Consider the following 21,072-nt stretch of genomic DNA (forward strand, 5'->3'; position numbering starts at 1 on the left):
CTCGGGATGTGCAGACATTTGGATTTGTTAGGTTAGATTTGTATAGGACCCCTACCTTCAAGAATAGGGAGGGGTCTCAAGCAATCTTAGTCACCTTTCCCGGCCCCTAAAATGCGAAGCCTTGGTGCTGCATTCTGATTGGGAACTTGATCCTTTGTTTTTTATTCACCGACTCCGCAGCCGACTGTTTATTGTACAGGACGATTGCGGGGCTGGCACTACGATCCTACTGACACTAACGGTCTCTCCCGAGCCGAAACTCAAACAACTGACGGCTGGCTTATTAGGCCAGCATCGTACCTCGAGACCATCTGGGAGATTTCCCGGCCCCTGAAACTCCTGTATACAAAATTTCATGCCGATTGGTTCAGTAGTTTCCAAGTCTGTAAAAATCAGACAGACAGACAGACACACAGAATTGCATTTTCATATGTTAAGATTTGGAATACGATATTCATACTTTGCAAAAATATTAACCAATTTTTGTATTATTTTTTACCCAACGTTGTTTGAACACATTCACTTTTTTACCCGAACTGGTATTTGACACTGAAGAAAGACTATAATGCGGCTCCATAATGGAGACGCATAGTGTGAGGTTAAAATAAAAATTTGTTTATTCGCAATAAATTCGAAAAAAATCATTAACAACTGGACCGGTTTTCTAAATAGGGCAAATTAACCTATAGTGGACTCCTCTCCTATAATGGACCACCCGAAGGTACAACGGATCATAAAATATCAAGGCTACCGACTTGTCGATTCGCCTTTGCTATAATGTCTTTGTAGTGTAGCCCGAAAGACATAGCTACCTCCAACTTTACACCCGACCTCGAACCTGGTTCACACTTGTTGCAAAGTTTGGTTCGCCAAACACTGACAAGCCTGATATATTCGACAAAAACAATCACTCCGGTGATTGTGTCATAACGCACAGCGTACGATTGACCAAATAGGGTATTTTTTCTGTATGGACCCCACTACAACGTGTATTTTTTTATATTTTTTGTGGCATTGTTATTTGTGGCATTATTATTCGCATATTTTTTGTTTTTTTTTTTTTGTTTTTTCTCACTTATTAAGAAGTTACCTGCTGCGTATTGTAGTGCGTGTATTGCCCCTGAGACCTACTGTTCTCTTATCTCAAGCATGTTATTTTAAACTATAACGTGGATGAAATTTTGTGGTTTAGACAAGAATTTTTCAGTCTAGAGAAAAGTTTTTGTGTGGAGGTACCAGATAATTAACCTATGTTAATTAAATTTATGTTCAAAATTCACTCCCTTCCTACTTTCGAACTTGGAGTGTAGAAAATCAATTTTTCTGGTCTACTGCAAGAATGCTTAAAGCAGTCGGATGATAGATGTCATTTGTTGTATTGTTGAAAGATAATGTTATTTGTTGTATTTATGTAGAACATTTCGACTTTCTAAAAAATTATTTACATGTTGCCCAAACGTGATTTTTGAAAAATCGAACACTTTATTGCCCTTTTTGTAATACTTACATTTTTACGCATATTTTTTATTTTTGTAGAGTTATTTTTGAATACTTTGCATGGTTGAGTTCAGCATTGCACTCAGTTATTTGACTCACAGAGCCCATTACATTATCGCAAATAAATAAATTTTGTCCATAATTTTTAGATAAAACCCTCCAAAACACATATAAAAAAATCAGTCAATAACTGAAATTTTCACTGCAAAGCATTTACATGTAATTAGATTCTTGATCACTTATCGGAAGGCTGAGACATGGCATTTTTACATGTGATGGAAAACTAAGCATTTTTACAAATATGTCATTTTTTTTTTGGGAGATAAATAATTACAATGTTCAGAAAAAAATGCATTTTTAGATGGCTCATAACATAGTAGAAGATTTTAAAATTTGCAATAATCTGGGAAGAAAGTTAGAACGAAGATTGTAATTTTTAGTGGCTCCTCATAGAAAACTTTATGTTGCTCGTAATGTGTAAGAGATAGAAACATGATGTTCTCGGCAAAGTTTCATGTTTTATGATAACCTAAAATTTTGTCAAAGACACCTTGGATCTATCTCAGCCTGGTTGAAAAGTAAATCTACTATCTCACTTATTTGTGGATTGATCATCCATCTTTCTGTATTAAAAGATGCATTTTTGAATATCCTGAAACTTCTCCGAACATACGTTATGGCTATAATCAATATTTGAATCACTATTTAATTAATCGCATAAAAACGGCAAAATAAAACATTGTTCAATGGAGATATTGAGCGTTAATGGCATTTTTGTACACATATGAAAATGCCAATATATAAGCTCCCTGGTAAGTTATCAAGGATCTTTTTTATGTACATTTTCGTCGTGAATTCCGCTTTGCAGTAAAAGTTTCAGTTCTTGACCGACAATTTTTTTATATGTTTCGAAGGGTTTCATCTGAATATTATCGAAAAAAATCACTTTTTTGCACTGTTTAATGGGCTCTGTCAAGTAACTGAATGCGATGCTGAACTTAACCTTGCAAAATATTAAAAAATAAGCCCGAAAGAATTAAAAAATATATGGAAAAATGCGGGAAAGTGCAAAAAGTGACTTTCGAGCTTGAAAAAGTCATTGTTTTATATATCACGTTTGGGCGGTAGCGGTATTTTAGAAGGTCGACATTATAAACAATTTTTTTTAAAGTCGAAATGTTATACAGAAATACCATAAATAACATTATCTTTCTATTCAGATCCGAGTACCTTAACTTTTTCAACATCGATTTTCTTAACACACTACTATATACCCTCTCTCAGTCGCCATTCAAAACCGTTGACAGCGACCACTGCTGATCTTCAAAAATATTCGAAAAATAAATTCGATTCTTTGTGTCACGTCCACACTTAGACAACTAATCAAACATTCAACACCTCTGAGTAATAAATCATTCTTCTGGGCTGAAAATAAATGAAAATAATTACTTCTTGATAAAGATCTTTATTTTTTTCTAGTAAGCAATTAAATTCCCCCTTTGTCACCAGTTCAAATAATGTTTCATCCAGATGCTCATTTTTATTACTAACTGCACAAATCACCCTAAATTTATTGCTCGAAAATCGTTCCTGACCAAGTCAATATACAATTCGCTATCAATGCAATCCGACTGGAACGTAAGCCAGACACGCAAAAAACAGCTACCATTCGTCTGGTGACCTACATTCACGGTATTCCTGCCGAGCTGCAATCGAATTTTTGTCTGCTTTATCTCACAGTCCTGCACTAAGCTTATCACTTTAGCGTCTGCGTCGTTGGTGCACCTCCGAGCGGCAGCATATGTGCAATTAGTATCACCTTGAATCTGCTTTTTTTCTATTCATAGTATCGATACTTTCAGACCCCGGGAAACAAAGAGTCTGCAGCACAAACAGAAATGTTACGCAAAGTTACCGAAACATTCGTTAGCATTTATCACTAGCAGACAACAACGTCATCGACAAATTGCAGTTACCTGCTTCACCTCTCGGAGCCTCCAGACCGTCCTTTCGCTTCTTATTCGGCAATTCAAATAACAATCCAACACCAGTCCCGTTTGATGTGACGCGAAGACTAGCGACAACGATGATATCGCGCGCACGCCGAATCTGGGTCACAAGCAGCAACAACACGCCTCGCGGGTACAATGTTGTGGCAGGCAATGGATTCGCAGCCGCCTCCAACGAGGCAGTAGTGTTTGCTTAGGTGATAAATTGATTGAGTGAAGCCAGCGAAAACTCCATTCGCGCGAACGGTTATTGTTTTAAAATTTGCATTTTCGTATAACGCGCAACACCTGCGTTTATCCAACTCATCGATGATTGTTTTACCTACGAGTAGTTCGGGCACCTGGCAATTCGCGAACTCATCACTTTCGTGGGTGTAGATTGTCATGCGATGGCTTACCTGCGGTTATAATCAGGCCGACAATTGTTGTCCGAAGTTCGGGATTTTTGGGCGGTAGAAACTAGATTGGATTTTTTTCCGAATCTCGAAAGTATTTTTCTCCTTAATATTGTCCAAACAGAATTCAATTAAGAGATTCTCAATCGTCCATATCGAGCATGAAAGACCAACTATGTTGCCATCCGGTGTTGCCCATCAAAAATAATTTATGCTATGTAATGCGTGCACGTTTCACTCTCCCATCCACTGCAAACTGCAGCCAACCTGCACCGATGACAACGAGCAAGCAAACGAAGAATGCATTACATAACTCCGTGAACATTCCAGCCTAACATCGTAGGTACGGCGACAGAATCGCAAAACGTACCGACCGGCATACCAGTTTATCCCCTTCATTTCCAACTTAATCATCATCATCTCCCCCCAGACCACCCAGCCCATTCGAGCATAAATTCCAACACAGCGCATTGTTTATTCATCTGTTTTTTGTCGTTCCGAGAACGTACTATTTTTTCACGCGCCGCATCCGCACAGATGCTTGCGTTTTCCGTCGTGTAGCGTCGCGCACACCATCATCACCGCCCCACACCCCAGACATCATCCGCACGCGAATAATCTGACGAAGACTGCGACCTACCCTAACTAAGATTGAGAAAAGCTAAGCAATTCTCCTCTTTCCTTGGGACATCACAGTGGCGCACAAAGTGGAATCGCTCGTTATCGCTGCTAGCAGATCACACCTGTATGCGTACCGATTGCCTCTTGTGCCGTACCATTCCACTACCGGCGGTACAAAACACGCCTAGCTCGGACTTGGGCTTTTGTGCGACAACAGAGTCTGAGAATCACGAGACGTCACTCCGGTTGCTCGGTCGCGATAAGAGCTTCGAAGTAAAGCGGAATCACAACCAAGATAAGGCGTAGTTTTGCAAATCTGTCTCAACGGGATGTGTTTCCTTAAAAGTGGCAAATTAAATAATTACTATCATTGCTTACACGCACGAATTAACACGCTGGAGATGGTCAGGATAACCGGAATAGAGTTAGATTCATATGGAAATAGAGATGTATATTTTAAATATCACTATCATATCACCTTGAATTGAATTGAGATAAGTGGTACTTTCGCAGACTGTTGACTATTGGGCAATTCCAAAAAAAGCTGGCAACCAATTTAATCGACTTTTCTATAGGCGAAAGATGCCATTTTGCCTTATTGGTTTAATTTTTTAGAACACGACTCATTTTTGAGAATCTAATAAAAAAGGCGATTATGGGAAGGTATTGATGATTACAAATATTTTTAGGGCCAAAACGGTTTGTTTGATCGGTGTGACGTCTTCGGTAAAGAAATAGACTATAATTTTGTTTTTACGAAAAAATATACACTCTAAAAAAATTATTTATTTTCGAAGAAAAGTTTAAAAAAAATTAAATATTAATTATCCGAAAAAGCTCATTTTGTTTCAATAAAAATTCCAAAGTAAAGCGAACAATGCAACCGCTCTGATCATGGAGAAATCAAGAAAAAAAAGTTATGATTGAAAAAAAAAATATTTTCCATTTTTTTTCTTTTTGAGGGACATATTTTTTTCTGGAAGGAAAAATTATCTACAACTTTGCCGAAGACACTATGCCAATTATTTAAACCGTTTTGACTGACTGACTGTGGAATGTTTTTTATTTCCAATAGAGCACTCTATGGCGAATTAAAAATATTTTTACAATCAAATGGTTTGTTTGATTGGCTTAGTTCCTTTAAGTTAGGCAAAAAAAAAATTTTTTTTGACGTTGACTAACGTCTATATCGAAGTTAGGCCCCTGAATTTAAAAATCTAGTAATTCAACCAGAGAAAACCAAAGAAAAGTGGTCAGGTTTTGAGCGCTTATTTTGCAGTCATCTATAATCAGGTTTTCGAGGTTTTGGCATCAATCGATCAGAAATTCTTTTACGGTTAAATTTATGTAACAAAAACAAACTATTGTTTGAGATACACTATTGAAAAATTGGTAATTAATATCGATTGTCTAAATCATACCGCGCAGCCAATCACTACCTCTCTTCCCAAGCACAGTCGACACTAACGGATACAATCGATCTGACTTTGTTGTTATTGTTGTTGTCACTTTCTGTTTCCGATGTTTATGCTGCTGCTAGCGGAAAAAACCTTGCAAATATGCATCTTTTTGTTGGTGTTAATTTTACGACAGCGGCCGGCGCCCCATCATTCTGATTCCTAAACCGCACCAGTGACATGCGGACGCTAGGTGATAGTAGCTGAAAGGAGGAAATACAAAATAGTAGCGGTCATCTCGTGCCGGTTTCACCCGTAATGCTGGTGGCTTTAGTAGTAAATGGCTACTGCAAAACACTTAAATGGCTGAAATTCTGGACGGACTAACCAGGAAACTATAATCGGCAACTGGCACCTTTTGGTGCCTCGAAATTTTGGTACAGAAGCGGCTAATTGAATTTTCTGTTTTACCAAATGCTGCTGCTAGCGGAAAAAACCTTGCAAAAATGCATGTTTGTGTTGGTGTTAATATTATGACAGCGGCCGGCGCAGCTTTCAAGAAACATTTGTCTCTACCATTCCATCATCTATGTGGCCCATCCCTCTTTCTATTTATCTGACGAAGCCTTGGTATAAAACGTATCGTTCGAACATTTCACCCCATCAGTTTCATTATTAAACCGTACCGGATACATACGGACGCTCGGTGTTAGCAGCTAAAAGGAGGAAAAACAAAATAGTACCGGTCATCTCGTGCCGGTTTGACCCGTGATGCTGGTGGCTACTGCAAAGTACTAAAATGGCTGGAATTCTGGACGGAAACCAGTAAACAAGAAATCGGCAACTGGCACCTTTTGGTGCCTCGCAGTTTTATAATAGAAGCGGTTAGTTGAATTTTATGTTTTACAATTGCTGTTGCTAGCGGAAAAAAAACCTTGCAAAAATGCATCTTTATGTTGATGTTAATTTCACGACAGCGCTAGGTGTTAGCAGCTGAAAGGAGGAAAGACAAAATAGTACCGGTCATCTCGTGCCGGTTTCACCCGTTATGCTGGTGGCTTTTAGTAGATTAACCAGAAAACAACAATGTAATCGGCAACTGGCACCTTTTGGTGCCTCTAAATTTTGTTACAGAAGCGGCAAATTGAATTTTCTGTTTTACCAAATGCTGCTGCTAGCGGAAAAAACCTTGCAAAAATGCATGTTTGTGTTGGTGTTAATATTATGACAGCGGCCGGCGCAGCTTTCAAGAAACATTTGTCTCTACCATTCCATCATCTATGTAGCCCATCCCTCTTTCTATTTATCTGACGAAGCCTTGGTATAAAACGTATCGTTCGAACATTTCACCCCATCAGTTTCATTATTAAACCGTACCGGGTACATACGGACGCTCGGTGTTAGCAGCTAAAAGGAGGAAAAACAAAATAGTACCGGTCATCTCGTGCCGGTTTGACCCGTGATGCTGGTGGCTACTGCAAAATACTAAAATGGCTGGAATTCTGGACGGAAACCAGTAAACAAGAAATCGGCAACTGGTACCTTTTGGTGCCTCGCAGTTTTATAATAGAAGCGGTTAGTTGAATTTTATGTTTTACAATTGCTGTTGCTAGCGGAAAAAAAACCTTGCAAAAATGCATGTTTATGTTGATGTTAATTTCACGACAGCGCTAGGTGTTAGCAGCTGAAAGGAGGAAAGACAAAATAGTACCGGTCATCTCGTGCCGGTTTCACCCGTTATGATGGTGGCTGTTAGTAATAAATGGCTACTGCAAAATACTAAAATGGCTGGAATTCTGGACGAGAATAATCGGAAACTGGTACCTTTTGGTGCCTCGAAATTTTGTTACAGAAGTTTTGTAAAAGAAGCGTTGCAATTCCCTCTACTATTTGCTTCAATGGAATATTTTTTTTTTTTAAGAATACGGTAGTCAACGTCATGCGGTCGTGTCTTGAATACCACCCTCCTACTTTTTTTTAAATCATAACTTTATTTTTTTTTTCATTCCATCAGACTACTGCATTGTTTAGGTAATCTTTTGTAGTTTTTATATAGAAATAGATTTTAAAAGATGAGCTTTTCTAGATAATTAGTTTTTATTTTTCTTTTAACTTTTTTTTTAAAAAAGAAATATATTTTTTTTCAGAATATAATTTTTTTTTTTGAGAAAAAATACTAGTATCTACAACTTTGTCGAAGACGTCACTGCGATCAAACAAACCGTTCTGGCCCTAAAAATATTTGCAATCATCAATGGCTTCCCAAAATAGCATTCTTCAATCAAAAATGAGTCCTGTTCCAAAAAATAAACCTTGCGTATTTTTTTACAAGGTTACATTTGTTCTCTGCAATTGTTTCTTAGACAGTTTTTCCGTACATTCAGAGTTTTCTAAGCTACAATGCCTTGAAATGATAAACTAAATGATGGTAGATTGAATTTTTGCGAATTTCCAAGTCATTTAACATGGAAACAACCCGTTGTGTCTTGTAGCATTTTTTCATAATTTCATAAAACTCAAACTTTCAGATTAAAAATCGATAGTAGTTAACACGATTACAAACGCATTTCCCAATAAAATCCAAGACAGCGACCAAATCCAAGATGGCGTCTCAAACTTTAATCCCTTCGAATATAAGCACTTTATAAAATAAAAAAGTGCGATTTATAATAGGTTCCATAACAAGTTTTAGAGAAATTGGTAAAATAAAACATCGAGAATTGCGTTTTTTTAACTTTTCTAAAAACTACTTCATACCTTAGTGTTGATTTATGACGTATAACTATGTTTTTCTTTAGCTTAAATAGGTGTCTAAATTGTAATCTATTAACCAAAAGCGGGACGGAATCTGTTCCTTTTTAAATGCTTATAAGTCGTTTTTTACCCGATTTTACTCATTCTTGCAGCAATCTATTGGAAAATTATGCTCGCATCTGTTTAAATGCAGAAAAAGGCTGTTTGATTATGTGAACTTTTGTACTACTGAAAATTGTCAAGCCTTGTTGAAAAGAAGTCCTATGGTTGTCGCTTGTTGGCTTTACCTAAAAAGGTCGACAGAATAGTATACCTACTTAGCTGGGATAACATTGTTTGGGCTATAAAAGAGCCTACATCTGGTCTAACTGGTGACATTCTTTTGATAAATGATGTGACGAACGTACGGTACTATATTAGCGTAGCGGGTTGCGCCAGTATCAGCTGGCTTTCCGAATTTGCTTTCGGCTTAAACAAATCACTTGCCGGGGTTGGTCACATATCTAAGGGGCCATCCACATTCCACGTGGACAGATTTTCAACGATTTTGACCTCCCCTTCCCTCCGTGGACAACTGACGATTTGAGATATTGCTCAGTTGAAATAGGTTGATTAATATGGAATTTTTCACAATAATGTGAAGGTTCCCGATCACAGACATATAATTCAAGTAGTGCAAGTAGTATAATCCAAGTAGTGCAGACTCTCAGCGTTTATGTAATGAAGAGATTTTTTTTTATTTTAACAATCAATAGTAGACTTTATGACTCATTGATGAAACACTCTCAACAATACATTTGTTAATAGCGTGCGCAGTTCTACATCAGCTATGTAGTCTTGTCTTGGATACAACCTTCTACTCCTGTCTTATTTTGACGTAGGACTACGTCTTTGTTTTCTATACTAGATTACATTTTGTAAAAATAAAACTGGCAAATGTTGCGTCAGATTTCAAGCGATTATAGCAAGCGAACGACTTAATGCATCTTAGTCATTTATATGTCGGCGGATAGAGAAAGTGTGTAACAATTGCTTGGTTTAATGTTTAACATTGTTGCTATACTGCTTAATGAAATCAGAAGTTAAAAAGTTCCAAGGTCAAGCTTTCCCACATTTCTCTCGCTATTCCCTTGGTTCACGAGCACGGATAACAATAACATGGACTAAATAAATTCAACTACCTACATATTTTGACTCAACAGAGTATTTTGTTTCGTTTTTCTTTCTCGAGACTGCGTGGCCACGCCTTCAATGTAAAAATTTACACTCAGCTCGATACAGAAAATTCAGCTTCATTCTAGTTTGTCACACAATAGCGAGTGGAGTATAGCTGTTATAGGCACGCGACATTAGAAAACGAGAGCTGCATACGAGTCAACTTCCGGACACTGCGGAACACCTTACCTTTATTTTGCATACGACAGCAATAGGCACCAGCTGCAGGGTATTTTGCTGGTACAGCTTCCGGAGGGCACAGCGGAGAACAAATTTTATTATGCGCGGCCAAGCAAAATATTCAATGCTACCGGTGGTGCGTTCATCAGCGTTCTCTAGCACGCATTTCTAGCTGAAGATTATGGAATCGGTTCTTTTCAGAACTATAAATGCTTTAAGAGTATGAGAATGAGAGAGTTATGAGTTATGATTTTTTTTGTGTGGACCCCACTGCGACCAGTAGTTGTTTGATCTATTGTGGCATTGTCCGGACGTTTTTGCTGTTTGCACATTTCTGTTTTTTTTTTTTACTATTTTGCAGTTCTACTTATTGAGAAGTAACCTGCTCCGTGTTATAGTGCTGTTTGTCTTGTCCTTTAGACTTAGTGACCTACTTCTTTCCATATCTACCTTATCATATCCTCCTGCAAGCTATCACTCTAAAAGCATATAACGTGCCATAGTCTATGATATTATCGAAGCTTTAGACGAGAGGTCATTAAATCTGGAGAGAAGATTTTGTGTGGAAGAGCCTCTGTAATCTTGCGGCTATGAAGCTCGTCATGAGTTACGATAAGAGTTATGAGAATATCCGCAACAACTACTAGTGTGAAATTTGCATGTATTCATTTATTTCTCAATAATCATTTTTACAATAAAGACCAGGGCATCAAAGATAAACGGTAGTGTTGCCTATGAACAGTTTATCGCAGCACGATATAACGCTTTTTTCAAGAAGTTTCACTGCTAAATTGAGTGATGGAAGGTTCAATTGTTCCTTTGTGCCCACTCGAACAGCGTTATCGGTCAAATATTAATAACGCAAATTAATTAATCTAAGAACCAGAGTACTTTTCGCAACAGGAAAGCACAAACTTTCTTTTGGTGCTTATGAAAATCACTCAGTAGTATCGAAGGTGTTTTGTTTCGTTTCTCTTTCTCGAAACTACGTGGCCACCCCTTCAATGTTAAAATCTGCGCTCAACTCTATACAAAAGATTGCGTATAAGAAATTCAACTTCATTCTTTTCCTTAACACGACAGCAAGTGGAGCCCTTATACCTGTGTGAGAAACACGGTGTATAACAAGCGTAGTGAAATATGTTAAACGAGAGTTAAAATCAATATTTATATTTGTCCTACGTCACCATTTCATACAACCTGTACACCTTGTAGTATTTTTTTTTGTTTAATTTGAAGTTATAACTATTTTTTGGTATAAAATCATGGATATTTTAATGGAAATAAAATTAAATATTTTTTATTGAAGAGGCAATAAAAAATATTTTATTTTATTTTGCTGTTCATGTTGATTCGCGATTATTTTTGTATCATTTTCGTTCTGGCCCTGTTGAAATTGAATATGCGTAACTCACCGGCGAACCCTGTTACTAGAAGGTAGTAAAAATATTACGAACACACAAAACAACCAATTTAAACAATACGTTTTGATACTTGTTGATATCGAGTGCATCCAGATTTAGAGAACCGGGGCGTGGACTGCCTCAGGCGCAGTTTAATAGCGAAACCAGTCTCTGCTCAATCTTTTAGCTTCCGGTTCTCTTAATCTGGATTTACTTGATATAAACACGCACTGTTTATAAATTGGTTACCTTGTGTGTTCGTCTTAATTCTACAACCTTCTGGTAACAAGGTTTGCCGGTGAGTTACGCATATTCAATTTCAACAGGCCCAGAACAAAAATGCTCGATTATGGTACAAAAACAGCGGGTTGGATTGATATCATGCTCTTAGTGATAAGTTTTGATCATTGTAATGTAGAGCTAGAAAAAAACACAAAAAAAAGTTCAGAGTGAAAATGTCAAAATACTCAAACGTCCATAGCTTTTGTGTTTTTCCTTTTGCCATCACCAAATTTTGACAGATAGTAGTCATGTTGTCACTTTCAATGTGTATAAAAATTAGATTTTAAAAAAAGTTCCTTTTTGAGACATTGAAAATTTTGGGTCGTTGACATGAAATATGCAGTTTGAAGTGCAATCCGTTTTCAAAATATTTTGAAATTAAGTTTAGAAAAATAGAAAATAAACCAATTTGCAATTGGAGTTTTACTCCATCCTCTGAACAGAAATATGAAAAGCTGTGTCTTAGTTATTTGCTACGAAGAGGTTTTTGGTTTAGAAAGTTCAATACCCTTTAAGCTGTAGCATTTTTTTCGCTTTTGTCGACCAGTGTTATGCATCAATTTACTATTTGCTGGAATAAAACATACGATTTTCATAAAATTAACAATATTTCTGTACTAATTTCTGTACTAATTGACCTTTAAATTAATTTTTCCTTGATACACGTACAAAAAGTTATTTCGGTTTAAATTTAAAATTTCTTTAATATAATAATAAAAAAAATAATCAACAATCTGTTTGGGTTATAGTCACTAAACGAATAATGGATATTATTAAATTCTACTACTATGCCAAAACCAACGAAATATGTTTGAATGTTGTATTTTTGTTTTGGATTGTTTTCTCGAAAAGTTTCGATTTATTGGTTGTCCTATAAAATTTTCAACTTTTGATGGAAGAGTAGCGGTATCCTCTCAAATCACATCGAAAGCAGCGATAACTTCTGATAAGCTTTTTATCGGAAGCAGCACTAGCCCTAAAAGCAGCCCAACAACAACAACAACATTAGAAAACAACCTCTCGAAAATCGATAAAACACTGCCGGCGTCCTGCTTGGCAGTCTGCCAGCAATTCGATACATACATAACAACCATATCGCCATCGGGAAATGTACTTTATAAAAGTTATCCTATCGGAAACTACCTACGTTCTGTACCGCGCGTTTTTTTTTGTGTTGCCTCCAATCGCAACTGCAGCACCTCAATGCGGGATGATTTGTGCAGGTCCAATACACGTGCACCGGTACATACCAGTTTTCTCCCAGGACCATTTTCAATTATCCTGATTCGCGGCTGTTTGTCCCGTCTCCTTTCATCGCTTCCTGTTGTCATAAACTGGTAGCCAGCGTAGAGAGGCTGGATGTGCAATTATGGCTAAATATGTGATCGCTGGATTGTAAGCAATCGGCTTCTACGATGAACAGCCTCACTTTGTAAACAAAAATCAATTGAATTACATGTAATATCGTTGGCGTTGTACTCTGTTTCGTTTGCAATACAAGGGATACTTGATTTTTAATACTAACCATCCTTTTATTTTCAATTTCCAGCGGTAAAATTTGGTCGAATGTCGAAGAAACAACGGGAAAAGGTAGAAGACGAGGTACGGTTTCATCGAGCTCAGATGCGTGCCCAGAGTGATGCGGCACCCGACAGTTCTGTGTTTGACACCCAAACGCCCTCGAGTAGTGACCAGCTGCACCACGGCTACAATGGGTAAGAGTTGCATCAGCTGATAAGACCACCCTTCTTACTGTAAAAACCTATGTTTCGGTTCTTTGCTTTGCAGATATGCGTACAACAACGAGGTTGGTTACGGCAGTCCCTACGGCTACTCGACATCGGTCACCCCGCAGCAAACGATGGGCTACGACATCTCAGCGGATTACGTGGATAGTACAACAACTTATGAACCTAGAAGTACGATAATAGACCCAGATTTCATAAGTGGACACAGTAAGTCAGCGCGTTCCTCTCCCCGTTTGCTTATCGATATCTGCATGTTCGCTTTACTAACCATCCGTGGTGACGGGTTCCTACCCCTGTACTGTACATATTTATTTCCTCTTACTAACCCACCTTGTAGACAAAGACAGCTCACCAAACCATCGAGCAATAACGCTGAACGACATTCGTTTAGCGCGAGTTCAACAGACTGCAACGGCTACCGCTAACAGTAGTGCCGGCGGAGGCGGAGGTTCACAATCGCAGCAACAGCAGCAGCAGCAGGGTCAACAACAACAGCAGCAATTGCCCCAGCAACAACAAAACCCCAACCAGCAAACAGCAATAAGCACTCTCTCTAATCAAACCTCCGGCAACAATAACAATAACAGCACACATAGTACAATAATCACCATCAAGCAGGAGCAACTCACGAACGTGGACAGCATCGTTGGAAGTTTCGTGGATTCTACAACCTTCCTGCCATCGCCCAACAGTCAACAGCAGATGGTAAACCCGAACCTGGTGCATACCAGTGGTGCTAACGGACCCGGGATGCCTCAAACCGTGGTTTCCGGTTCAGGTGAATCATATTTCTTTGTCACTAACTTCAAACCGATCTGTTTAACATCCCCCCTTCTAACATCTCCGACACGCTGCCCACTTTATAATGATCGGATAACACCGCTACAACACTAGAAGTCACAGGTAACAGCATAAGGCGTAGCGATTGCTGCCAGCAGAATCCAGTGTCTACTGTCGGAAACGGTACCGGTGCCGGTGTGGCCGATGGTATTGGGTTACCTCAGTCACATCTCCCTAGCCAGAATACACCGGTTTCTTTCGGCGAAGACGATAGCTCCTGCGATTCGCACTCGAAATGGGGTAATGCGGAATTTGTTGATGGGTGTTTTTTTATGTTGTCTGTCGATTGATGCAGTGCGACACTAACCCTACCTTAAGTGCCACAAAAGTAGATTGAGACCTTTTTAAGCATTATTTTCTATTTGTTTTTTTTTTCTACTTTTAGCTGAAGGTGACATCAATGACGTGTTGATAAAGACCCTGGCGGAAGCGCATGCGAATACCAACCACAAGCTGGAAATAGTGCATGAAATGTTCCGAAAGCCACAGGTAAGTTCGAGCTGCTGTATTCCTAACTTTTGCTATTCACAAATTGTACTATAAATTGAATAGGACGTCACCCGCATTCTGTACTACAAGAACATGAGCCAAGAAGAGTTGTGGCTGGACTGTGCGGAGAAACTAACGGCCATGATTCAACAGATCATCGAGTTCGCCAAACTGATACCGGGTTTCATGCGGCTAAGTCAAGATGATCAGGTAAGTATTGCCGTACAGAGCGGGATTGAGCTACTGCTAAACTTACAAATCTTACGCACCAATGTAGATTCTCCTGCTGAAAACTGGCTCATTCGAACTGGCGATCGTGCGCATGTCTCGACTGATGGATCTCTCAACCAACTCCGTGCTGTACGGTGACATCATGCTACCGCAGGAAGTGTTCTACACGTCCGACTCGTTCGAGATGAAACTGGTGGCGTGCATATTTGAGACTGCGAAGAGTATCGCCGAGCTGAAGCTGACAGAGACGGAGCTGGCACTGTACCAGAGTCTTGTCCTACTGTGGCCTGGTACGTAGTGATCTGTTTATAATTATTACTAACTAACTTACTAACATTTGCTCCATTATTCCTCTCAGAGCGAAACGGTGTACGGGGTAATACGGAAATTCAGCGATTGTTCGAAATGAGCATGTCCGCCATACGGCAGGAGATCGAGGCGAACCACGCACCACTCAAGGGTGATGTGACAGTGCTGGAGATCCTGCTGAATAAAATCCCTACCTTCCGGTAAGTGCAATGTAGACGTGTTTTTTTTAAGAAGGAGTAATAGTCTAGCCTGCAGACTTGAATAATGTAAGGTTCAATAAATCTGAACTCCTCCGCAGTGCTCTCGTAGAATCTCTTTTTCGTCCTCCTGACTTTCACTGATATCTAGTTTTCCATCTATTTCTATTCAACCGCCGGTTGACAATACTCCCATTCACTCATTATGAAACACTTCTTTGGAAATCTTTTCCACCTTAAGAGAATGTATCCGACCTACCGTCACAGTGGCTAATATTTGCTTTTGAAAAATATCTGAACAAATACAAATTTTCAAAGCTGTGCTTTTTGTTAACACAGTGTAAGGAAACCGTTGTGAACCTGAGTTTCGAACAAGTTATCTCTGTCATATTCTCTACTGCCTCTCAGATATCACATCTTCTCTTATTGCTCAGTGCAATCCTCCGGTTTTTTTTTTTTTGCCTTTAACGTTCAAAAACTCGGCAAGTTTATGAAGATATGCAATATGGCGGCTTAAATTTGAACAACCCGGAACTTTTGACCACACAATTTACTCCCCACACAACCACAGGTGTGTCATATTTCCCTGACCTATACAGGATTGACCTACATTTCTTTTCCTTCAACTATACTAACTCCCGTTTTTCTGTCTCCTTCAATCTACCTTCTACAATTCTTCTTTCCACTCTTTCTTCAAATTTTGATCATTTTTAAAGAGCTTTCCTGTTTTCCGGAGCATGCCCTTTATAATCTCCAGAATATTTCTATTGGCTTAAAAGTCTGGTGAGTTTGGTGGATTTGCCTCCTTCGTCTCAACAACAACATCGTTGACTTCTACTACTCTAAATTTGTCGACCTTCTTTTTTCGGAACTTCTCTAGAACATTCAGGCGGGACTTACCAACAAAAAACTCTAGAACAGAGATTTGCTTAGCGTCCGCTCGTCCATTATGATGCATTTCAGGTACACCAATCACTCGTGGTATAACTTCTTTTATTGGCTGCTGGATGAATCAGACGGAATCACTTTTCTTGCCTTGACGGGGTCGGTCTTCTCTTCTCTATTCGCTGCCAGCTTCCCACTGAGTCGAATGGGTTTCCTTGAACAATCAACCACACGAGACACGGTCGAATGGTCGATTCCCAACTGTTTCGCGATTCATCTGTCAGACTGACCTGAGCTTTTCACGACCACGCATAATTACTTGACAGATTGTGACAAAACTTTTCACACGTGAACTTTATACTCCAAACTAGTCTACTAGGCAATTAGAAATAGAGATTATGCCTTACAAACCCATTGTTTATCATCCCATGACGATCACAAGACTATCCTCTTTGAATCAGTTTCCTCAAATACTCAGCTAAGAAAGACTAGTCTTCTGACTCGGAAGAGATGGCCAACAAGTCACGGGTTGGATGGCACAAACTCACCTCCACTGGCATAATCTCACCCCGGCTTACGGCCCCGGAAAAAGAAATTGTTGCATTTTTTCGAGTACAATCTATACAATAGGGATGATATTGAATTTTCTACCCGCCACTCAATTCGTAATTGTAAAGATGAAGTATAATAAACTAAACTATATTTCGCTTGTAAGTTGCAATTATACCAATACCAGACTGGTATAAGCTTAGGCCATTATAAGCAGTACATTGAATAGGGAATACATTTTTCCTCATGTAAAAAATGACAAATAGAAGTTCATTCATGTGATTTTTCGCACTATACCCATTCTTCTACTTTTTCGTTTTTTTTATCGCCAAAGATGCATTTTATTTTTACCACAGATAACAGATATTCATGTTCATATAGAAACTGAAAATCTAGTGTAAAAATTTGAATCAAAATAGGTTGAAACACTTCTTCTGCCTTGGGCAGCCGTTCTCCAGTCTTCTCGTACACCAGCAGATCGTGCATCTTCTTCCACCGCGCACATCCCTCGCATGCGAGGTCTACCACGGAGTCGACGGTGTCTTCCTGGTTCTCTACTGAAGATAGTTTTGGCGGCTCTCTCGTCAGGCATTCTGACTACATGTCCAGACCACTGAAGTCTTCCCCGCTGTATTACCTTCACTATATCAGTATGTTTGTATACCTGGTACAACTCGTGATTCATGCGTCTGCGCCACACTCCATCTTCTATTTTACCGCCAAGTATCGATCGCAGAACTTTACGCTCAAAAACTCCGAGCACTCGTCGATCAGCTTCCTTCAGCGTCCATGCTTCATGTCCGTAAAGGGCCACCGGGAGTATCAGCGTCCTATACAACGCTCATTTTGTGGGACGTTAGCTGTTTACGTAGTCCGTAGAAGGCCCTGTTTACAGCTGCAACTCGTCGTTTCACTTCACGGCTCATATCGTTGTCACTTGCCCCAAGCGTACCAAGATAAACGAATTCATTAACCACTTCAAATCGTTCCTCATCTATCTCCACCTCAGCACCAACGCCACGGGAACTCCCACGTTCCCTACCAGTTACCATGTACTTAGTTTTGGTAGAGTTAATGACAAGTCCCAATCTAGCAGCTTCCCTCTTAAAAAGCACAAAGGCCTCCCCCACGGCCCTGCGGTCGGTACGATGATATCAATGTCGTCCACAAAACCAAGGAGCGTGTGAGGCTGGTATTCGTCAACAAAGGATTCCGTTAACCGTCTCAATCTAAAGAACAGGATACGGGTGAGCACTTCATATGCGGAGTTGAGCCACCTAATGCCTCGATTGTTGCAACAATCCATTCGATGACCCTTCATATTGATAGGGTATATGAGGCCTTCCAACCAGTCGTTTGGCATTTGTTCATCCGCCTAGATCCTTAGTATTATATGGTGGATCACATAGTACAGCCGCTCGCTTCCCGCTTTCAAAAGTTCGACCGGGATACCGTTCTTCCCAGCGGCCTTGCCGTTTTTCAGTTTACTGATTGCCTTTTTCACCTCCTCCTGTGTTGGTGGCTCCAGAGTTTGTTCGTCACACATAATCGTCATCCTGTTCCTGCTCAGCTCATCCGGCTCCTCACCGTTCAATAGCGCCTGGAAATGCTACTTCCACCTGGCTACCACCATCGGTTTATCAGTAAACAGGTTGCCGTCCTTGTCATTACACATGACCGGCACAGGGAAATTCCTGCTTCTGACTCTATTGACTGTTCTATAGAAGCTCCGCACGTCGTTTCTAGTATAGCTGTCCTCCTGGCGAGCCCTTGTTCCTCGTACTCGCACCTCTTCCGACGGTGGACTCTATTTTCGGCAGCTCTTGCCTTCCTGTATTAAAACAGCATGCTTCTGGCATGGTTCATCTCATCTGTCGTTCTCTGGATCTCGACATCAAACCAGCCGTTAGGCTGTCTTCCACGCGACGTACCTACCAGCTCGTTGATCCAGCTCCCTGGCGTATTCTGCTGCCACGCCATCAGCTTTCAACAGCTGAATGTTGAAACGCGTCGTCCTCTCAGCACGTTCGACAACCGTACGCGGATCTTACAAACGACGAGATAATGGTCAGAGTCAATGTTTGGTCCCCGAAAAGACCTAACATCAGTAACATCTGAACAGTGCCGACCGTCAATCAGCACGTGATCGATCTGGGAGCTGACTCCTCCATTAGGATGCCTCCATTGCCCTGGCCGCGGTTTATCAAGTTTATCAACTTCAGGCTGTTTTCATAAGTTGACGAGTGGAGGCTATGCCTTCTAATGACCGGACGGAAAAATTCCTCCCTCCCAACCTGTGAGTTTGCGTCTCCGATGAAGACTTTTACGTCGTGTTTTGAGCACTCGTCATAGATTCGCTCAGGCTTGTCATAAAACGCAACTTTGTCTTCATCGGATTTGTCGTTTGTCGGTGCCTAGGTGTTGATTACGCTGTAGTTGAAGAATTTGCCCTCAATCCTTAACACACATTTACGGTCATCTACGGGCCTCCACCGGATAACTCTTGTTTTCTGATTTCCTATCACTACAAAACCAATGCTCCGTTCCGCTACTTTGCCGCCACTGTAGTAGATGTGGTACTTAAAGGAAGTGCGTGCAATAGGGTCTACTGCACAGAATTCCTTTTCTCCAGAATTTGACCACCGAACCTCCTGAATCGCTGCGATTTCGACTCTCCGCCGCTGTAGCTCTCAAGCAAGCAAGCTAGCTCGCGCCGGTTCATTGAGAGATCGGACGTTCCAAGTACTCAATTTCCAATCGTTTACCTTAATCTTTTTCCGTGTGTGTGCGTTTTCCGTGTAGCCTAGGTCTTTGCCGATTGATCCGTTCCGTATTTCTAATTTCGTTGTTCGTGGTTGAAAGAAAGGTTTCGGTTTGCTACCTTACCAGGGTCGCGATACCTGCATCCTGCTGATGGGGCTGCCATCTTAGGTGTAGCTGGCGGGATACAGCATTCCATAATTCAGCTGCCGGCTCCGGGTCAGACGCTGTTGTACGCCTCCCCTAATATGGGGACACCGCTGCGTACGATCCTCTTCCCAGTCAGCATACGACCATAGTTTCCACCGGGGTTTGGTTACCAGATCTCCGCTAAGGTTACTCGTATCCTGGTCGGCACCTCGTGGAGTTTGGGATAGGAGTTGCTGGACTGAGGTGAATAACCAATTTATGGTATCAAGTTTCACGTGTCCAACCATTTACCAACCTCTTTTGTAGATTTCATATTGGATTTTTAGTACGGAATAACACAAAAGAGGGTTATGCTTTTAAACTTGTTTAGCACCCCCTAGAGGAAAACAAGCGTCAATTACGGGACGTACAACCCAAAGTAGTATACGTGACTGAGCTGTCAAAAAACTCTAGCTCTCCATTTGATTCTGTGTTGGTGAGATAGTTTTCTTTGTTAGCTGTAAAAAAATTTTGTTAGCTGTAAGCATCTCGAACAAACAATAAATAAACAGAGATGAATTCTACGCACACTATCTTATATTGCAATGGTGCTAATGTTCGTGAGATCTTGCTTGGGGAACTCTATAAGGTTTTAGACGTGTCCGCTGGGTTGCATTATGTCATAATAGAACTATCTGACATCTCAGTCACGCGCACTAAATTCGAGTTGATTGCCTCATAATTAACTCTTGCTTTGCTCTACCGGAGTTAAACAAGTCGAAAAATATATTCTTTTTTGAGTTGCTCAGAATTGGATATTAAAAATATATTCTGTAAGATCCATAAACAAATCACACTATCCGCGTCGAAATTTATTAACTTTCAAACCAGCGAAAGGAAATAAACACTTCGCAATCAATGCATGAATTTTAACAGCACTTTTTTCCCCTCTTTTTCTACTCGACTTACACGTTGTAAAGTGCACCAATACATGCACAATTAGAGAGGTCTATGGAGTTCTCCAAGCGAAAACACACGAACACTACGACACAGCCCGCCTAATACTGTATATTGAAATTTGTGAGAGTGTGAATCAACCTCGGTAGTTTTTTATTCTCTCTTTTAGATGACAGTTCTTACAGGTGACAAAATTCTTATCGAATACATCGCACTAATACAAAC

At 40.0% G+C, this 21,072-nt stretch overlaps 1 protein-coding gene across 9 annotated transcripts in view; it reads left to right on the forward strand.

Annotated features, from left to right (window-relative positions):
- LOC129732749 (probable nuclear hormone receptor HR3) overlaps positions 1 to 21,072 on the forward strand; it is a 511,429-nt gene that overhangs the window by 484,581 nt on the left and 5,776 nt on the right. For 7 of the 9 annotated variants that reach the window (XM_055693934.1, XM_055693935.1, XM_055693936.1 and 4 more), the window contains 8 exons: positions 13,303 to 13,468; positions 13,542 to 13,708; positions 13,839 to 14,279; positions 14,396 to 14,581; positions 14,727 to 14,830; positions 14,894 to 15,040; positions 15,108 to 15,351; positions 15,420 to 15,570. In XM_055693934.1, the coding sequence (XP_055549909.1) occupies positions 13,303 to 13,468; positions 13,542 to 13,708; positions 13,839 to 14,279; positions 14,396 to 14,581; positions 14,727 to 14,830; positions 14,894 to 15,040; positions 15,108 to 15,351; positions 15,420 to 15,570 (1,606 nt within the window). The remainder of the gene's footprint in view (positions 1 to 13,302; positions 13,469 to 13,541; positions 13,709 to 13,838; positions 14,280 to 14,395; positions 14,582 to 14,726; positions 14,831 to 14,893; positions 15,041 to 15,107; positions 15,352 to 15,419; positions 15,571 to 21,072) is intronic. The other 2 variants (XM_055693930.1, XM_055693932.1) reach the window with 2 other exon arrangements.

The sequence above is a fragment of the Wyeomyia smithii genome, chromosome 3 (assembly GCF_029784165.1).
Source record: "Wyeomyia smithii strain HCP4-BCI-WySm-NY-G18 chromosome 3, ASM2978416v1, whole genome shotgun sequence".
Lineage (NCBI taxonomy): Eukaryota > Metazoa > Arthropoda > Insecta > Diptera > Culicidae > Wyeomyia > Wyeomyia smithii.